Source organism: Phocoena sinus, chromosome 16 (genome assembly GCF_008692025.1).
Source record: "Phocoena sinus isolate mPhoSin1 chromosome 16, mPhoSin1.pri, whole genome shotgun sequence".
Classification (NCBI taxonomy): Eukaryota; Metazoa; Chordata; class Mammalia; order Artiodactyla; family Phocoenidae; genus Phocoena; species Phocoena sinus.
The window spans coordinates 82,174,267-82,194,589 of NC_045778.1; the positions used below are offsets into that span (position 1 = coordinate 82,174,267).

At 51.0% G+C, this 20,323-nt stretch overlaps 1 protein-coding gene across 9 annotated transcripts in view; it reads left to right on the forward strand.

The window, feature by feature from the left end:
• Positions 1-20,323, forward strand: part of MGMT (O-6-methylguanine-DNA methyltransferase) — a 348,914-nt gene that overhangs the window by 43,826 nt on the left and 284,765 nt on the right. For 5 of the 9 annotated variants that reach the window (XM_032607818.1, XM_032607819.1, XM_032607811.1 and 2 more), the window contains one exon: positions 16,153-16,289. In XM_032607818.1, the coding sequence (XP_032463709.1) occupies positions 16,165-16,289 (125 nt within the window). In that variant the 5' untranslated portion in view covers positions 16,153-16,164. Of the gene's footprint in view, positions 1-14,673; positions 14,694-16,152; positions 16,290-20,323 lie in introns of those variants that run through there. The other 4 variants (XM_032607816.1, XM_032607814.1, XM_032607815.1 and 1 more) reach the window with 2 other exon arrangements.

Sequence of the window (20,323 nt, forward strand, 5' to 3'; positions counted from 1 at the left end):
GTCAGTCCGCACGGTGTCCCCATCACAGAGGAGGAGACGGGGCCGGAGTGGTTGCTGGCTCTGCTTTGCTCTCTGCAGGCCCAGCTCTGTCCCCGGTCCCCTGGGGAAGGCGTGTTCCCCAATCTAACTTAAGCGCCGCAGCCGGGGACTGATGCCGAGTGGGATCTCCCTTCAGGTTCCCACAGGGTTTTCTCCAGCTTCCTAACAGGATGCATTATCTCTGTCACCTACAGTGAGGATGGGACCCTGTTCGGAGGATGCTGTGGCAGATGGAGCGTGATTCTGGCACATGCCCACCTTTCCCGCCTGCCTTATGGCTTCAGCCCCGAGCACCCCATCGGAGGGAGGGCCCACTCCACCCTTGTGGCTGCAGCAGGTTTCCTGTGCCAAGTCATCGGGCTGGAGACCACCGCGGCCACACGGTGTGACCTGGGGCAGCCCCTGGGCGCCACCCCTGGGCGTGGCTCACGCACCAGAGACACTGGTGTCAGTGCCCTGGCTCCATACTTTGTTTATAACACTAGAAAACAAGGAAAACCCCCTACTCTGGGAAATCTACCATCTTCCTTTTGAAAGCGTTCCACTCTGTTTACTTCTTAACGGATGAAATATGTAAAGATATCTTCTAAATTTTAAAGTACCAAACACACATGGAAAAAAAGGCCAAGTGTGTATCATATCAGCTTGCGTGCTTTGTTGAGGATCACAGCTTGGCGCGTGGTCTGTTCTGCAGGGAGATCCTGCCCGATTCTTTTTATCCTGTTACTGACTGTCCGGTGCTCCACCTGAGGCCGTGCTGACTGACAGGTCACTATGATGTCATCTTTCTGTAAGCCCTGGACTGCTATAAATTATGTTTTAAACGTTGTAATTAAGATTTTGAGACTACTAAACTGTCTTTGAGGGGAAGAACCTGTCCCCTTCTCCAGAGAGATAATTAATTCTTAGAGTATATGGGTTTTTGAAGAATTTACTGTAAGATAAAAGACTGGTATTTTATTCTTGCATTTATTAGTATTTAATCAAATGGAAAGTGCACTTTTGGTCTGGAAATCTTGGCTTCAGCCACAGGATTAGACTGAATTATTGTTTGAAGAGTAAAAGGTATGGAATTATATGTTCAAGTTATCAAGCCACTGATAGGTTTTGGGCATAATGTAGCTAATTTAGAACATAAAATTTCTTGCCTTGGGTTAATGGTTCAGAAGCGGCGCACATGTCAGTGGCTGCTTGGCCTTGCGGTGAGGATGGCGTCTGTCCCTCCAGGAGCCTTGTGCCGTCAAGGCTGGCTCGTTCCCGGCCGCCGGAGCGTATCTGGAACACAAGGCTCTTCCATTTTGGGATACAAGTCATTAATCACACTGTGCTTCTCACCCGAGAATCGTTTACCGCAGAAACAGAGTGCAGCCGACTCTTTATTAGGGATAAAGGGGACCTAATCCTGTGGTCCTTAGTGGTGGCCAGGCTTAGCACTCCTGCAGACTAGTGGCTGGTCTTTCTAAGCCAGTACGTAAGAAATTCCAGAAGGCTTTGGTAACCACATCTTGCTTGAGGTTGCGGTGTCAAAGACAAGCGGGTGAGCATGTGGGAATCGGCGTGGTCTTGTGATTTGTTCGTTAGCAGGTGGGAGAGAAGGATCCAGCACCACCAACCTGGGACAGGCTGATAATCACTTACGTGCATTGAGGTCAGGAGGTGGCAAACTTTTCCTAAAACCGACTGGATGGTAAATAGTTTCTGGCTTTGCAGGCTGTGTGGTCTCGTCACAACTATAGCTGACCTATAGCTGAACAACATCGGGGTTAGGGGTCCCAAGCCCCCTTCCCTCTGCACCCAGTTGACAATCTGGGTATAACTTACGGTCAGCCCTCCGTATTTGTGGCTCTGCGTCTGCGGATTCAACCAACCAACCGAGGGTCGTGTAGTCCTATAGCATTTACTGTTGGAAATAATCCGTGTATAAGTGGACTCTGATGGTTCAAACCTGTGTTTTTCAAGGGTCAGCTGTACTCACGAGAACTGCCGTCGACAATACGATGAGCTGGCTACATTTTAGTGAAACTGTATTTATAGACTCTGAAATTTGAATTTCGTATCGCATGTACGAAATTCGTATCACATTTCGTAACACGTGTCAATGAAGTGCTTTTCTTCGGACTTCTTCCAACCGTTAAAAGTGCCCTGCATCCCACCAACCCCTGATCATTGTCAGGTGCTCAGGTACCTAAGCTCTTCACCCACAGGTGTCCCTACTCTTCACTCTCAGCGCTTCTTGCCCTTGAGCACCTTGCTGAATTTGCAGAATACATCCAGGGAAATACTGATGAAGCTGCGAGGGGAGGAACGGGTTGCATCTGGGCCAGTGGATCCTGGCAGCCCCCTTGCTTCGGGCAGGGACGTTTCTGTAGGTCTCCCCGAAAGCCACGGTTGATTCCCATTCCAGGTGTGGGGATGCCTTCCTGGCCATTTGCCGGAGCCCTCTCTGAGGATTTCAGTGGAGCCTGTTATGGAATCTGGATCTAACTGTATTCACTGTGCTGTATGAATCAGTGCAAACAGGGAGTGGGGTATTGAACCTGGAGACAGCATTATAGCGAGTCCCCCTGGTAAGCTAATTATGTCACCGACACAGAAAGCACACGTTTTTAACGTAGACGTTCCACACGTCCACAGGTGGAAATCTTTATTAACTGGGACTTCTCGTGGCTTGATTGCAGACAAGCCTGTGCTACTTTGATACTCCAGGGCTCTTCTGGGGTGCGGAGGATTTTGAATCACATCTTGCTGTCAGAGAGAGAAGTGTGAGAGCTTTTCACTTCGCCAGCGACCCTGCGCATCCCGGAAGTGTGCTCTCCTTCAGCTCTGCGGCGACCGCGGCCAGGGGCCCGTCCTGTCCCGCTCCGCAGCGGGCGTCTCTTGGCTTCGGCTGCCCTGCCAAATTGAAGAAGGCGTTTCTCTCAGATCTTCCCACCTGTTCTCCCACGTTACTGATTCTCTAAGAAAGCTAAACTGTGCCCAGCTGTAGAGGTGGATAAAGGATGAGGTTGTTTTCTGCCGTGACTACGGAAGCTGATGCTTCCCAAGACACGGCAGTTCCAAGAACCGACGCTGCATTGTGAGCACCAGCCTGCCGCCGTCTCCCGCGCCACGGCCGGCTGTCAGCGAGCAGCTCCGGACTGAGTCGGTGCCTCAAGTGCGGGAACGCTTGCAGGCTGTGAGGCGGTGCTGTGGGCAGGGTGAGCTCGCCACCCGCCCCATCTGATCCCCAGACAGGTATTTCGGTCAGTGATGGTCACACAGGCAGTTTAACAGGGGGAGTTAAAAGTGGGGGGAAACGTGGCATGTTTCATCGTTTTTTCTTCACGGTAGATCATTCTCGGTCCTCACTGAAGTTCAGGATGCCAAGGGTGACACGGGGACGCTCTGAGATTGGGGGAGGCAGGGGCTCGGGTGTCAGCCTGCTGGCCGGGCCCTGCGGCGGCGGATGCGGACCCTGCGCCGCGGGGCCGGGCTCTGTGCGGGGGGCACGAGGCGCCCGCGGGACTCCGGGTTCCCTGCGCCGTGGACTCGGCCGCTCTCCGCGTGCTGTCTGGAACCCCGAGGGGCGTCTAAGCGTAAAAGCGCTGGGGCGCGCCCTCGGGATTCAACCAGCAGACCCAGGCCCGGCGGCTTGGCGCGCGGGGAGCTGCGCTGGGGCTTTCAGCCGCAGGTTCGGGGGCGTGTGCGCCTCCTGGGGCGGCCGCGGCCAGGTGTCCGCACACGCTGCCCTGGAGGCCGGTTCCCGTGGGGGCTCACACCCCCGGGGGCTCTCTTCCTCCCCCCGACCGCCCCGCCGGGGGCGCCGCTCACACCTCAGGTGCCCGCAGGGGGTCGGGGGGCGCCTGGGGCCGTGGGAACGGGACCCGGGCCCGGGAGGCCGCACAGGGTCAGCTGCCGCCGAGACCCCGGCGGTGCCGGAGCTCCGAGGCCTCAGGCCGCCTCCCTTCCCCCTTTGCTGGGACCCGGCGGCGCCGGCGGGGGTGCGAGCTGGCCAGACTCCGTAGGACCGCGTTGGGCTCAGAGGACCGGACCGCAGGCTGGGCCGGGACAAGGTGACCTGTGATGTGCGCGCTCCTCCGGAGGCGTGGCTGCAGCCCCAGCTGGCGCTTCATGTACCCCCCCCCCCGCCCCCCGTACTGGCTGGTCGCTGTGCTCAGAGGCCCCGGCGGTTTGATGTAGGAGGGGCTGTTCTGCCGAATTAAGGTTTCTTGGCTGCTTTTCCAAATCCTGCTGCGATGGCTGAGGACGCAGAGTTCTCATCCTGCTTCTGATTGTGGGCTCCTTGTTGGAGGTCTGGGCTGCATTCATTTCTGTAACCTGCTTCCTGTCATCGTTGGTGCATCTGGTCTTCTGGCTGGTGACACATTTGCTGTTAAAGAAGAGTTCTTCCGTCGCTGAGTACTCAGACGTTCCCTGTGCATTTCCGGAAGAGGAGTAGGCGGCGTAAGCTGCGCAAACAGCGCCTGAGAGCGGGGCTTCTCCTGTCTTTCACCAAAGTACCCCTCCACCAAAGGGCGGGGGGCAGAGCGGGCAGTGACTGGTGCTTCAGGGGCCTGGGAGCCCGGCAAGTGGGAAACCTATTAACAAACTTGTGCTTTTCCTGTTTCATGCTCATTTTGGTGTAAAACTTTTCTTCCTTGAAATTAATTAGCCGGGGCGGTGTACAGCGTTTCACCTGTGGTTTCAGGTGCGTGGGCTCCACCGTGCACCCCGAGCATGCACACTCAGGTCGGAGCTTGCTTTGACGCCGGTGTCTCGTTTCACGGAGAGTCTTTGTAGATTTGACTCTGGTCTGCAGCGCCGTGGTTAGTAGGGGAGCTTTTTTCTTCTTTCGAAGAAATAAGTGATAGTTACTAAGAAACTTTTAAGAGAAGATCTTTATGGGTCTTTCTGTAGAGTGTTCTGGCATGTTCTGGTGTCATGCACCAGTTTTTGGCAAGATCCAGAGATATTTTATCTGTAAGCTGTTGGAATGGATATGGGAGCTCTAGTTACCACCTTGGTGTTGTACCTGGAAATATTTTTCAAAAATGCTTGAAGTTCCAAGAGATTTCTGGAGCATTTTGTTAAACTGTACACATGTAAGTTTGATGCACTTGTCTCTGTGTGGGATCTGTTTCTTTTACCCACACAGACACATACGGGTTTGTATTCTGGCTGCTCCCTAATTCCTGTGTAGTTGCACAGATTCAAAACAGCCTTTGAGCTTCAGAATGGAAAAGCAGTTAAACCTTCCTGCATGGCTCATACCTTAGTTGGATAACATGAACAGAAATGAAAAGTTTGGGAAGGAAAGCTGACTTTTAAGTATAGTTTTTAAATGGAGACAGTGCCTGTTTTTATCTAGAAATGGTTGTTTTAAAGACCAGCGAAAGAATTTCCTTAGATGCCCCTCTAACATGGAAGCTCTGACGGGCAGGCATTTTCACGGCTGTTTTATAATGTGCTGCCCGGAGCCCGTTGTTTAGGCGACTGGTGAACGCTGAGCGCTTTAGCAAGATGCACGTGTGGTGGCCGTCCTCCACCTTGGCCCTGACTCCCCTGCCCTGGTTGTGATGGGTATTCTTCAGGACCAGAGCGTCGTTAATCAGGAAGGTGCTCACAGATCCCGTGTCCTGGAAGTCTGTGTGTAAGCTCAGAACGGGCAGAGCACAGTATTTGTGGGATCCCTGTAGAAGCAGTTTTTAACTTGGAAGCCTAGTTGTGACCCTGTAATGCAGAATTTCTTCTCCCTTTGTGTGTGCACGGAGCTGGGTTCACCAAAATTTAGCAGCAAACGAGAATCATTTCCCTTCCATGTCAGGGCCGTAACAGAAGGCTTTGGAATGGTTCTTTTTTTAATTAGTAAACTTTATTTTTTAGAGCACTTTTAGGTTCACAGCAAAGTTAGAACAGCAGTTTTAGGTTCACAGCAGAGTTACACAGAGAGTTCCCGTATACCTCCTCCCCCGCCCCCCCACCGCCACGTGTGCCCCTCCCCACTGCCAACATCCCCTACCAGAAGGAGGTAAACCTTTGTTCGTTGTTTACATCAGGGTTCACTCTTGGTGGTGTACTGTCCATGGGTTTTGACAAATGTATAATGTCGTGTATCCACCACCGCCATACCCTACAGAATAGTTTTACTACCCCGAAAATCCTCTGTGCTCTACTTATTCATCCCTCGCTCCCCCCAACCCTGGTAACCACTGATTTTTTTTTTTTTTTTTTTTTTTTACTGTCTCCATATAATTGGAATCATAGAGTACTTAGCCTTTTCAGATTGGCTTCTTTCTTTTAGTCAAATATGCATTTAAGTTTCTTCCGTGTCTTTTCATGACTTGATACCTCAGTTCTTTTTAGCAATGAATTAATACTGCATTGTCTGGATGCGCCGCGGTTTATTTAGCTATTCACCTAGTGAAGGGCATGCTGATTGCTTCCACGTTTTAGCCATTGTGAATACAGCTCCCGTAAACATCCATTTGCAGGTTTTTGTGTAGACGTGAAGTGATGTTTTTGCACAACTTCTGGATCCATTCTAAGTTTGATATACCACATGGCAGTGCCCGTAGTTTGTTTGGCAAAATCATTTCAACCAATTGAACCCTTCTTGGTTGTTAGGGCATAATAAACAGGCATACTTACAGCTGCCCTTTGTTGAATGTGACCTGGTGAAATTCCGCTGGGGAGGCCCTGGCCTAGTGGCAGTGGGAGCCGGGCCTCGGCCACGGGCCTTGCTTCTCCCCATCATTTTCCTTCTTGACTTGTACGCCTGGTGGGGGTCAATCCCATCCACTTTCTTCTCCCCCCTCTCTTTGCCAGGTTTATTAAGAGGTGACAGGTGTGAAGTGTTTTCTCTCTCCTAGGGGTTTGACACATGTTTTTTCCTAATGAGGATAATCCCTCGCACCTGATCCTCAGGTGGGCTGATGTTGAGTAATGAAGACAAAGGTGCTTCTCTGATGCTCTTTTCTTATTCTCTGTTCAGCAGGGTGATTGTAAAACTAGTTTTAATTTCACGATGACTTTGTTGATGTCAGGAGATAGGTTGCTCCCCTTCCCTTGATCAGTGCTCGTGGTGCCAGCGAGCTTGCACTTCACACACGCAGCTGATGGCAACACGGAGATGCCCGAGATGGGGCCGCCGTGGGGGAGGCCTGAGCTCAGCTGTGGGCCACATGCCGTTGACCTTGGGGAGATAACAGTAGCAAACATCTGGGCACCTTGTTTGTACACTGCTTGTAAGAAAGCAGACGGTTTCTTTTTTTAGCCCCTTTCTGGTCATTTTTCATTGCCTAGGATACCGATACTAGAGATGGTTAAAAGTGCAAAGGAGCAGGACTGTGAAGACGGTTCTGGAAGGACAGGTTTTAGACAGGCGTGGCCGGCCTGGAAAACTACAGGCAAAGGAGAAAGAAGACGGTTTGTTTCTGGGTTTCTTGCTTTTGGTATAGTGGGAACTCAGCCCCTGGCGCCAACCGCTTAATTCAGAACATTAAACACCATTCATGTTAAAAGAGAGATGAAACGGAATTCACTTCACTTTTGCAGAGGTCTCCAAATAGCCATGAAAAATCGATTCTTCTTCCTGCCACCAATTAATGTCGGCTTGCCACTTTGCGGCTTTAGGTAGCTGCCACGGTGATGATGCAGGGAGCTGGGCCTGCCAGGCCGCCGGGCTGGGGGGGGCACAGGGTGTGTGCTTCATGAGAGCGGGAAATGGGGAGCCTGGCTGTTTAATCTGTGTCCTAAATGCGGCCGTGGTGCTGTCCCCCAGAAAGCCATGGGCCCGGTTGTCCCTGCAGCTCGGGGACTCCGCTAGGGAACGTGGTTTCGCACCGTGTAAGCTTGTTCCCTGCTGCTCGCGGGAAACAGTCAAAGAGCTGGCTTGTTGCAGCCTCCGCAGGACCCTGTGGGCTAGTTCTAAACTCCCAAACATGTGGGTTTGGCACATTGGAAGCTGGTTTGTTGGGCTTTTGACGGTTGGCTTCCTCCCTGTCCTCCGACGGGGCTCCCGAGGCCTCTGCCGCAGGGTGGTCCCGTGGCCTCCAGTTGGCCGCTTCAGGATTGCTGGTTCCAGGACAGCCCCTATTTTATGCAACTGTAAACGTGGTTCTTAGGAGTAATGGATGGTTGGCTTGTAAAACTTTTCCCTCTTCTTTCTGGCTTGGAAACCAGCACGGCATGCTATTAGCTGGAGCAGATTCTGTTATTGAGCCCCAGAACCTGTGCAGACATCATAACCCTGTCTTCACGGGTGTGGTTACAGCGTCCCAGACCCAGCACTCCCCTTCTCTGCCCGTGATGTTCTTGGGATCGTCGGTGCTACCATTTGCCCTCCTGCCCCTACAGTGGCACTCACTGCTCCAGCAGCTGCCACAGTGGGCTCCTCTCAGACGTGGGTCCTCTCCCTCCTGTGGCTGCTGCCTCCTTCAGTTCACAGACGCCCCGTGCTCCCTCTAACACCAGGGCCTTAGCACGTGCAGACCTGCCTGCCAGGGGCACTCCTCTCCTTCACCCTGCCCCCAGAAAACTCCAACTTGCCTTTTTGTGTAGGCACCTCTTCCAGGAAGCCTCAGGTCATCAAACGCCAGCTGTGGGCTCTCGTTAATCCTGGAGTTCTCCTTCTGAGTCATCACATCAGGTATAATTGAATGATTCGGATAATTAGCTCATTTATTCAACAGGTATTTACTGAGCACCTATGATGCATTCTGAGTGCTAACATACAGCAAAGATCAGTTAGGACAACCTCAAGTTGAAGAAAACAGGAAATCCTCAGAACACTGGCTTGAAACAAGCAGGGCTTTCTTTTTCTTGCACAAGTAGAAGTCTAGCAACAGACAGCACTGGTGTGGTAGTGGCTCACGGTGTCAGCGCCAGGGGCTCTCCAGTCTCTTGCTTTTGCCTCGTGTTCACCAGATGACTGCCACAGCTCCAGGCATCACATCTGCAGTGTCAGGGGAAGGAGGAAAGGGGAGGAGATGGTGCCAGCCACAGAAGAATTTTTCTTTTTTTTATAAAATCAAAACAAGACCTCTCGGCAGGCTTCTTCGTACTCATTGGCCAGTGCTGTCACGTAACATTTGCTACTGTATTGGAGCTTACTTTCTAGTGAAGGCGACGCATGGCAAATAAAAGAAATCTAGTGTGATCTCATGTGCCATAAGTGCTGTAAAGGAAAGAACAGGAAAGAACGGATAGAGGAGGCGGACTGCTTTAGGAAGATTTCTCTGAGACGGTGATGTTTGAGCAGGGTTGTGAGTTAAGTGACAGAGGCCACAGTGCCAGAACGTGAAGGAGAGGCATTTCAAGAAGAGTGAGTGGCAGGTGCAAAGGCCTTGAGGCAAGAGCAACATCTGTGTGTTTGAGGAGCTGTAAAAGTAGAGTGAATTGGGGGTCCTGGTCAGAGACCAGGTCAGGCAGGAAGGGAGGGCCCCAGGTTGTTGGGGGGCTGCAAGGACTTGTGATGGGTGGGAGAGAAGGAGACGCGATTTCTTTCATGTGTCTTCGTTTTACTCGACCCTTTCTTTTTTTAAAAGTCAAAAAAATTCCAGACCTCCGAGTTTTTATTTTATGCAGAAGAGTATCAACAGCCCTTTGTTTTGCATGTGTGAGCTTGAGACAGCGCTAAATGTGGAACATTTGCTATCATCACCTGTGTTTTATATCACACTGAATTTTAATACAGTTTTTTATCCTTGTGAAAGGGATTCAGGTTTACTGTGGAAAACTTAGAAAATGCAGGTAGAAAGATGCAGGTAAATATTTCAAATCATTCTGCCATATCTCTATTGATTTTTCTAAGATAAACTTTTACTTTGGAATAATTTTGGACCTATAGAAAAGTTGCAAAGATTGTTCAGCGTGATTTGCTTTTTGTGGGTAATTTTCCTCCCCCAGTAGACCACGGTTGTCTCATTCCAGCTTCAAGCACCTGAGCCTGGTGGCTCACGCGTAAGGGGCACTCGGGTATTTATTAAACACTTATTTATTATTATGTATTTACGGCTCATTATTTAGTCTCCCTTCTGCCTCACGCTGGTTGAGCTCATCCTCATGCCTCCGTGGACCGTTTCCACGGCCTCCTTCACGACCCCCACCCTCTGTTCCCACCTATTCCTTACACAGCTGCCACAGGGAGCCTTTGAAAAGGCAAACCTGGTGGATTGCTCCCTTGTTTGAAGCCCTGGGGCTTCTCAGGGACAAAGCCAGACGCGAAACTGACCCCGTGGAGGCTGTGCGTCTCCCCCACGCTTCTTTCTGCGGCCCCTGGGCCTCGTCCCCTGCCTCCCAGGCTCTGCTGCTGGCTGTCTGCCTCAGCCTGCCTCCCATGTGCGTCTTCTCTTCTGGCCCCTTGTCATAAGTCAGCTCTCTGGGTAGATGTCGTTTCCTCCAAACATTTTTAGCTGCTCTCCTGCAGCGTGTGGCCCTGCTCCCCTGTGGCAGCCCCCCCTCCCCGCCCAGCAGCAGTCCCCCGGTGAGTCCTGTGAGGCTGTCGGGAGCCTACTTGGCCCTGGACTTGGTACTTGGGCTGGGGTTGTAGCGTCCACAGTGAGCAGGTGTCCTTACTGGGCCTCGTTGCCTTCGTGGTCCACTTGGGGCTCACAGTCGTGGCCTTCTCTGGGCTGGTGTTAGTTGATGAAACTCCTGGTGAGAGTTCATCTTTGGAGCCTGGTGGTGGGTTGGCCTCTGGAGTGGAGCGTGGGGATGTCGCTGTGGGAGGGTGCCAGGCGGGTCTGTCACACTCCTAGGGCTCGGGATTCCACCAGCATCTTTGTGCAGCCATCGTGCACGGCAGCCCCGTGTGTGTTTGGAATTGCTGCTTTCCAGACGGCACCTCCCACCAGCCTGTGCCGAGACGCTCTCACTCCCTGATGCGTTCACCTGCTATGGAAGCCTCGCTCTTCTTGCTGCCCCGTTTCAGCCCCCGTGGGTCCCTCCTGGTGTCTGTGACACCCCCATCTTGTCTGCAGGCATCCCCCCACCTCCTCGCCAGGCCTGCCAGCTCTGCAGGACCTGCAGCACACCTGCTGTTTCAGCCTGGGCTTCTCGTCAACACACACAGCACGCCAAATGGCCCAGCACTTCTGTCCTGGGGACACATTATCCATAACATAGTAGGATGCAGTCAGTGTTCAGCTAATTTTTACCTTTGCTCCTGGAAGGACTCTGTGCTGAAGGCCCTGGCTGTCGACAGGAAAGAAAGTCGCGCACAGGTTTCTGTGGAGTCTCAAATGCCATTTCTGGCTGGGTTGGTATAAAATTATGTAAAAATTGCAGCTTTTCTTTTTCTGGCAAAGTAGCCATTGGTGGGTTGTGGTGCATTATCTCTGACTAGCAGTGGTTCTGCTGATGGGCTTAAAAACCCGGAGGCGCTGGTGAAAGCACAGCTCAGCCAGGCCGAGTCCAGGAGGAGCTGGGCCACGAGTACCAGGCCCGAGTCTTAGGGGAGGTAGTTCCGGGGAATCCTCACATTCAGAATTGAGGTGGGGTTTGATTTCCATTGTGTTTAACCGATAAGGAAGTCTGAAGTGCTCGCCTCCTCAGACTTCACGTGACTATGACCAGCTGAGTGGATTGGCTAGAAGTGGCACGCGCCCCTTGTTCAGAACGCAGCTTTTGAGCTTGAGTTATTCCTGTTAAGGGCTGATTGCTCTTTGTTGGTTCCTGGCGTGGTTTGTGATTGACTCACCATGTTCTGTGGAGGCCGGAGGAGCTGCTGCTCAGTACGAGGGGGCAGCCTGCACTTGGGGCAATAGTTTAGACCGGTGGTCCAGGGCCAGTGCCGTGTTGCCGGGCGGTGCCTGCTGGTGCTGGGCACCAGGGGCAGCACGGCGGCTTCAGGCCGAGCTTCAGCGTCCTCTTGGTCCGGAGGCAGCCCTTCCGTTATTTGGAGTGTGTGGCCGTTACTTGGTCCGGAGGCAGCCCTTCCAGCTATGCCGGGGTCGGCTGGCTGCCCTTCTCCTGCAGTCTAGGCCAGTGGCCTCCAAAGTTCAGCTAATCAGGCTGTGCTCAGAGCCCGGCTCCTGGGACGGCTTGGTGGCGTGCAAGGCCCTTCTCCTGGAGCAGCGAGGGGCCTGAGCTCTCTGGAGACCTGCTCGTCCTCCCATGTGGCGGAAATCCTCGTGCCCCTGCGCCCCCGGTCACCTTCATTGCCCTACCCCTGACCTGCCCTGCGCACCCGGATGTGTCTCCCCAGCCTTTCCTCAGAGTAAGGGTGAGAGCTGGGTGTGTGCTGAGTAGGAAAGAGGTCCTTTTGAAGCTGCAGGAACACCCAGCCGCCCCGTTCACCGTTTTTCCTGTCTTCTCCAGCTGGGCCCCTCAGAACAGCCCAGGGAGACTGGTGGACTCAGGTTACTATTAGTTTATTGATGAGAAAATTGAGGCCTGGAAGAGGAGTGGACATCGAACATTCACCCCTTCTCCTGGTCGGCTGTGTGCCGGTCTCATTTCTGCAGCAATTGCCGGGCTGTGTGCTTGAGCGGGGCTGGCATGGACACAGCCCCTCCCGGAGGCTGTCCCTTTTCCCGGCCACTCGGCACAGGTACACCCTGGCCTGGTGCCACGCGAGCTCTAGGCACCTGCTTGGGCCTGAGTCCAAGGACAAGTGACAGGGAGCCCGGGCGGCAGGGAATTGACGGTGGCTGCAACATCCTGTTTCCCGGGGCGCCGGTGGCCCCGGCGCCTGCTGCGTGCCTGCAGTCCCTCGTTGTTCCCACAGGTGTATCCGGAGACTTGGTGTTGGCTGTGGTTGGACTGTGGCCAGTCTTGGTTCCTACTGTTTTCTGAGCCTGCTTCTCCAGCCTTCCCAGAAGTTCTGTGAGTTACGGAACGTCTTTCAGTAAATTGCTTTTTGTGCTTAAATTAGCATCAGTCTCGGAGGCTCGCCAGCACGAGTCCCGCCTGCCATGGGCTCGTGACTTGTCAGGCTCCGGATCTGAGGCCTGAGCCAGGGCCCTGAGCCTGGATCTGCTGAGAAACAGCCTTCCACTTGGCGGAGGCCTGCTCGTTCAGCTTCTGAAAAGGGACTCAGGAGGCACAGGTCGGTGAACACGTTTGCTAGTGCTCGGGAAAGAAACGAGGCTGACGTCTATTGCAAGACTGCTCGGAGCTCTTAACCCGCTAAGGTGCAGGGTGTCACCCGGAAGGGGAGAGCGTGTCCAGGCTTCTCATCGTGCCAGCAGAACCCTTTCTCCGAGCACACTTTGTGCTCAGAGAAATGCTCTGCTGGCCCCTTGACCCGGATGGTGGACATGCTGATGATCTGGCTCAACACACGTATGATAAACCCCTTACATGTATAATGCATTTGCCATCCGTGGGGCCCTGACTCGTGGTAGCATGGTCACCTGCCAGCAGCTCAGGGTGATGGAAAATGTCCACAGATGTGAGCGGGTGCGGGTCAGGAGTTGATTCTGGCTTCAGGAGACAGGGGGACGCACCCAGGGGGTTGGGAGAAGGGGTGGCAGTTGGCTTTTGAGAATGTTTAGGATTTTGAAATTGTTGGATAAGAATTTAGGGAGGAGAGCAGTGCGCTCTGGGTGACAAGGTCAAAGGCCAAGGATATTGGGTTAGAATGTCAGTTGCGGCAGGGATAATGGTAATCCTAAATCCTTCGGGGATGTCAGGTCTTTACACACATTCCCGCTAACCCTTGTGCCAGCCCTATGATTTAGGTATCGTTTGTCCTATAGATAAAAGCACTTGTGTCTCAGAGAGTTTAGGTGACTTTCTCAAGGTGATGGGTCGTGGGTAGGAGGCCATGATCTTTCTCTGCCTGGTCTGATCCCTGTTTCCGCATGACAGAGTGGAGGGGGTGGGAAGACTTTTGGTTTTTATCCCTCAGGCAGTGGGGAGCCATGGTCGGAATATGAGGTGTCAGAGAGCATCTCCGATGCCGGGCAAACATCTGAGAAGGTTTCCCAGCAAAATCCTGTGTCCACTCACTGGAAAACTGGAGAGCTATTCGATTCAGACCCCTGTCACTGTGCACAGAAAGGGGGGATGTTGAACAGGGCAGCTCTGGAGCCCAGGGGTTTAGGATGGAATCTTGGGAGTGATGCTTGCACACCATGGGGTTTGGGGAATGGTGCTTGACCTCTTCAAGGCATAGACCTGTGTGTGCCTCTGTCCTGGGGCTGTTGGGAGGTAGAGCAGGGAGTCAGCGTATGCTGTTAGGAGCAGGTGGAAGGCACACAGAAGGGAGGAGAACCTGCGGGGTCAGGGCGATGGGGGCGTGTTGAGGTTTCACTGTAAAGCAGTCACCAGGCCAAGTGGGGCAGACGGGACAGTCAGGGAGAGGCCAGTCCCCGGCGTCCAGGCCTGGATACTGGAACCCTCGCTGCACGTGAGGGGCGCCCACGGACTTAGGGCCGCTGGAGCGTGAAGGCAGCCACCAGCCCGCAAACAATGAGCACGGCTGCATCCCAGGAATACTTCCCTTGCAAAAGCAGGCGCTGGGCCAGGTTTGGCCGGCGGGCAGCGGTTCGCTGAGCTGCTGTAGCGCCGTCGTGTCGTCAGTAGTGATGTGGTGTTCGAGGTGAGGGTGGCTGGAGCGGGAGGACCCCGGGTGTAAAGAGGGGGCCCGAGGGCGCCCTTCCTCGGGGAGGTGGGGGTGGGTGAGCGAGTCCGGGAGGACGGGCGCAAATGAATGAGAAGAGCTGAAAATGGTAGAGCCGGCGTGTAGTGCGGTGCGGGGGTGTGCGGGGTCCCAGGAGCAACGTCCGGTGGGGCTCGGGGCGGGGCTGGGTGGTAGCCCGCGCACCGACGCGCTGCACAGGGGCAGAGCCCACGCGCGGTTACGGTTTTGGACAAGTTCAAGTGAAGCGTTTCCAGGACGCAGAGGTTAGGAGAGCCAGGCGGCAGCCCGACTTCCAGTCCGGAGCTCGCAGGGAGGCCTTGCGGGGCTCCGGTTCCTGGGCGGCTGTGGCTGAGCGCGGAACCCTGGGAAGCGCTGGCCCGTGAGGTGGCCCGAGGGAGGTGTGCGGGAAGCAGGGCAGGCAGGAGTCGCCGGGCAGACGAGGCGGCCCGGGTGGGCTTCCCCACGGCCCTCTCTTCCGGCCTCCCCTCGAGGCCGAGGGATTTTTACAAGATGCCAGCCTGCCTAAACCTTGGTACAGGCTTTTCGCTGCTCTTAGTACATCTGTTCTTTCTTTTAAACTTCCACTGGGTTGACCAAAATTAGCATCTCTCAGAATTGTTCACGTGGAGGGTACCTGATAGGGGATAGCTTTTGTACTCTGGCTTGAACGCAAGCAAAGTCCGTGCGCTTCTGTAAGGGCGGGATTCCGACGCGCGGGCCCTCCGCGGCCGCTGCCGAGTCGGATCTCGCTCCGTTTCTGTAATTCATTTAATAATGCTTTAGTTTTAAACGTACTTTATTCAAAATATCCCATGCTTTGTCTTCAGTTTTTACTGAAAGTGTTGTTGGTAATTGTTTTACTTTAAATAGCTTTAGGTACTTTTTAAAAGACACTCTTATTTCATCTTTGACTCTGCGTTGGTTAAAGATAAATAAGAATAGGGAGATGGTAATTAAAAAAAAATTTTTTTTTTTAAATTATTTATCTTTGACTGCATTGGGCCTTCGTTGCTGCGTGCGGGCTTTCTTTAGCTGCGGCGAGCGGGGGCTACTCTAAGTTGCGCTGCGTGGGCTTCTCATTGCGGTGGCTTCTCGTTGCAGAGCACGGGCTCTAGGCGCACAGGCTTCAGTAGTTGCAGCACGCGGGCTCAGTAGTTGTGGCCCCCGAGCTCTAGAGTGCAGGCTCAATAGTTGTGGCGCACGGGCTTAGTTGCTCCATGGGCATGTGGGATCTTCCTGGATCAGGGCTTGAACCTGTGTCCCCTGCAGTGGCAGGCAGATTCTCAACCACTGAGCCGCCAGGACATCATAATTTAAGGAGATGAAAGGAGAGTGAACTGTTGGTTGGCTGCTCTGGGTAATTATGGTAATCTTCTGTCTTCAAAGTGACTATGTTATAAAAATGACACATTATATGGTTAAATTCCAAAAACGGGGGAAAACTTTGGAAGATGTTTTATGTCTTAAATAACTGGGGCTTCTGTTGTGCTTTAGAAGTGACCAAACTCTTTCACGTATGCGTAACTTTGAAAATTGTTTCTCTTTAGGTACTTGCGAGAATGAACAAGACCTGTGAAATGAAATACAGAATGATGGACAGCCCTTTGGGGAAGATCGAGATCTCTGGCTGCGGGCAGGGTCTGCACGGGATAAAGCTGCACGGCCGGAAGATCCCAGACACTGAGTGAGTGAGAGTCCTGTGTGACACCCACTGCTTGGTTTGTTCCAAGCAACAGGGAGAATACGATCATTGCTTGTTCTCCATTGATCCCAGGGTAACACGTAGCCACACGCTACCAATCAGAAAAGTTAGCATCTCTCTAAAAGTGGTAGGGCCATGATTGTTCGTTTTCAGCATCTGTGCTTATTGCCCGGGAACGCTCCACCTCCGATTAACCACAGGGACATAAGCTGTAATTAGGAGCCCCAAGACGTGTTAATGTATACGTTTATAGAGGTGTTGATGGACTGTATTGAGCGCTTTGATTCTTAAGCAAGTGGGATGTGGGAGTCTCTTTGGACGTTTGGTGACAGGGAGCTGCTGCTTCCTTAATCCGGATTTTTAAATCCAGGACCAACGTTGACTGTTCATCAGTCTGCCAGGTGATGAACTTCTATGGGACTTCTGTTAATGGAATTTTCTATTAATGGACTTTTATTCCAAAGTCCTGGAATTGCTTAATCAGTAGCTGCACTGGGCCTCTTGGAGATGGTGTCCGGCTGTTGGTGTGTGTGTGAGCGCAGTGGAGGAGAAAGGGTATGAAATCCCCTTGTTAGCATGAAGTTAGGGTATTGCCATTTCTCACGGAACACGTTTCTCTGAACGATCTCCGCTATTTATTTTCTCTAATTATAAAACCATTAAAAATTCAAAGCACTCCTTAATGTTTTGTTCTGAAACGTAACATTCAGTTTCCTCCATTCATCGATTGTGAGGAGCAGTTGTATTTTAAAATTGCAGTTCTTGTCATTTCTGACAGAAGAGGGGAAAAACCACCCACTCCTTTGCTCAGCGTTTGTCTTAACGGGCTAATAAACACAGCGCCAAGGATGTTAGAAAAAGAAAATACGTAAGAAACATAAAAATTGATTTTAATGGACCGCTGTCAGAGACGGCTATAACGAGCACAAGGGCGGTAATAAATACCAGTTTTCGCCTCCTCGGTCGAGATTTTTCCTGTAGAGCTGCACGTTACAATCAATAGTCTTTTTTAAGACCAAAACATAAGCAAACCTTTGAATTATATGAAGACAGTCTTCTTGATTTCTATGGGAACCATCTGGCTGTAGTGTTCAGAAAATCACAGGCACCAAATAATTTGTAGGGAAAATGTCATTTTGTCTTTTAGCGTGTTCAGTTGCACGGTAAATCACAGAAATTACGTGTTGAATTTTTTTTTTTTTTTTTTAAAAAGAGCAAGTGAATTTGGAGAAGAAAAAGTAGGAGGAAAAAGCCCTCTTGAAATGCTTTAAATGTCCACTAGGAATTGTGAGAACGGAGTGAAGATGAGGCTTAGCTTTGCTTCTACTCTCTGTACTTTCTGAATCAAGTTAGGATTAGGTTCATCTGTGGAAAACAAGCTCCTCCAAGTAACAGCTTAATCAGATGCAGCCGGTTTCTCTGGAGGAGAAGCCCTGGCGGAGGAGCAGTGACGCTGGGTCTGCTGGCGGGATGGTCACTGGAGTCTGGCGCCCTCAGCTTTCCTCTCGGCGTCTGCAGGCCAGACTCTGGGGTGCGAGCTGCCACACCCCTTCACAAGCAGCAGAGAGGGGAGAGAGAAAGGAGGGGATGCCCTCTGTTTCCAGGAGCAGCATCCGTGTCTTCTCTTACCTTGCTGGGCACGCCGCGCGGGAAGCACGGAGCTTGGCGTGTGCGAGCTGAAGTCAGCGGTTCTGTGCGGAGCGGATTCGGCGGGGGGGCGGAGGGCAACCAGCAGTCTGTTGTATATGGTTAGTTTGGGGAGGGATATTTCAGAAGTAGAGAACGGCATAAAATTTATCTGTGTGAATACTCAAGAGTGAACAGTTTCTTTCATTTAAAAAAACTGAGGAGAAAATCGCATAATAAAATGCGTAGATTTTAACTGTAAAGTTCAGTGAGTTTTCACAGATGTGTACGACCACACGACCACCAGCCCAAACCAAGATATAAAACACTCTAGAAAGTTCCCTCGTGCTCCCTTTCAGTCACCCCCTCCCCGTTGGCATCCACTGTTCTGATCTCTGTCGTGTTGGGTTAGCTTTGCTTGTTCTTGAGCTTGTTCTAGGTGGAGCCATACAACACATACTTCTTTTTGTATTCAGTTCAACAGTGTTTTCAAGGTTCACCCGTGTTGCTCTGTGTGTCAGTAAGTAGTTCATTCTTTTTTATTGAGTAGTAGTTTGTTTTAGGAAATATACCACAGTTTGTTTATTCATTCTCCTGTTGATGGACGTTTGAGTTGTCCAAGTTTGCGGTACTACGAACAAAACTGACGTGAATATTCGTGTTCAGGTCTCTTCATGGACGTACGTTTTCATTTCTCTTGAGTGAATTCCTAGGTGTGGAATTGCATGGCTGGATTGCATGTCAAATGGATGTTTAACCTCGTAAGAAATTGCCAACACGTTCCCCAAAGTTCACCATTTTACATTTCCACCAGGAACGTGTGGGAGTTTCTGTTATTCTGCCTTCTCACCGCACTTGGTGGTGGTAGTTTTAGAGTTACAGCCGCTCTGGTGGGTATGAAGTATTATCTCTCTCATTGTGGTGGTGACCTGCCCTCTCCTGATGACGTACCTTGAACACCGTTTTCAGTAAGCTTTCACTGTGAGGCAAGTCTCTTCGCCATTTTTAGTTGGTGTTTTCTTGGTTTTTGTTGTCAGTTGGGTAGTTGGTGATCAGATACACGTGTTGATCGTTTCTCACAGCTGGGGACTTGTGTTTTCATTTTTTTAATAATGTCTTTTAATGAATAGAAGTTTTTAATTTTGAGGAAGACCAACTTTTTTTTTTCCTTTCTGTTCAGCATATTTTGTGTGTTTAAGAAATATTTGCCTACTCTAATTTCACAAATAGATTCTCTTATAAATCCTTTGAAAAACATTATAATTTTAGCTTTTTATGTTAGATCCATGTTCCATCACCTTGAATTACCTTGTTGTGAGGTACTCAGTTTTCTCCGCAGATATTTAGGTTGTTTCAGTATCATTTGTTGGTGGGGGGCGGGGGGGAGCAATTCTTTTCTCCATGGCATCGCCTCAGTGTTCTTGTCAAAAAATCAGTCACATGGCCATACGTGTGTGGGTTATATATGTCTGGACACTGTTGTGTTCAGCTGATCTTTTCATCTGTTCTGTGCCAGTGCTACCACTGACTTGATGATGTAGCTTTGTGATAAGTCTTGAATTAATGTGAGTCTTCCAGCTCTCCACCCCCACCACCCTTTTTGTTGTTGTTGTTGTTTTGGAAGATTGTCTTGGTTTCCAGGGTCTCAGTTTTCCATATTACTTTTAGAATCAAGGTGTCAGTTTCTCCAAAAATGCCTATGGGGATTTTGATTGGAGTTCATTGAATCTGTGTCAATTTGGGAGGGTTGACGTCTTAAATTGAATTTTCCAGTTCATGACTGTGGGTTTAGCTCAGCATTTGTTAGTTTCTATTTAATTTTTCTCAGTGGTGTTTTGTAGTTTCCACTTTAAAGATCTTGGTGTGTCTTTTGTAAAGTTGATTTCTAAATACTTTGTTTTGATGGTATTGTAAATCAGCTTACTTTTTTTTTTCTTTTTAACTTTTAAACTACTGCTGCTGGTACATAACACTTGATTTTTGTATGTTGCTTTTATTCTGCCATCTTACTAAATTCACTTCTTAGTTCCAGGAATTCTTTTGCAGTTTCCCTTAGGATTTTCTCTGTAGAAAATCATGTCTGTGAGTAAACACGCTTTGTCTCTTTATGATCTTTTTGCCTTTTTATCTTTTTTCTTTTGTTTGCACTGGCTAGAACCTCTAACATGACGTTGAATAAAAGTCATGACAGTGGGACCTCCTTCCCGTGTTCCAGTCGTAGGGGGAAGCTTCAAGTATATCAGGGTGACTGCTGGCCTTGTTGGCTTTAATAGGCGTCCTTTCTCACACTGAGAATGCTTCCTCCAATCTGTTGAATTTTGTTAAAATGGTTTTTCTGCATGTATCAACATGATCCTGTTTTTCTCTTTTATTCTTTAAAATGTGAAGTA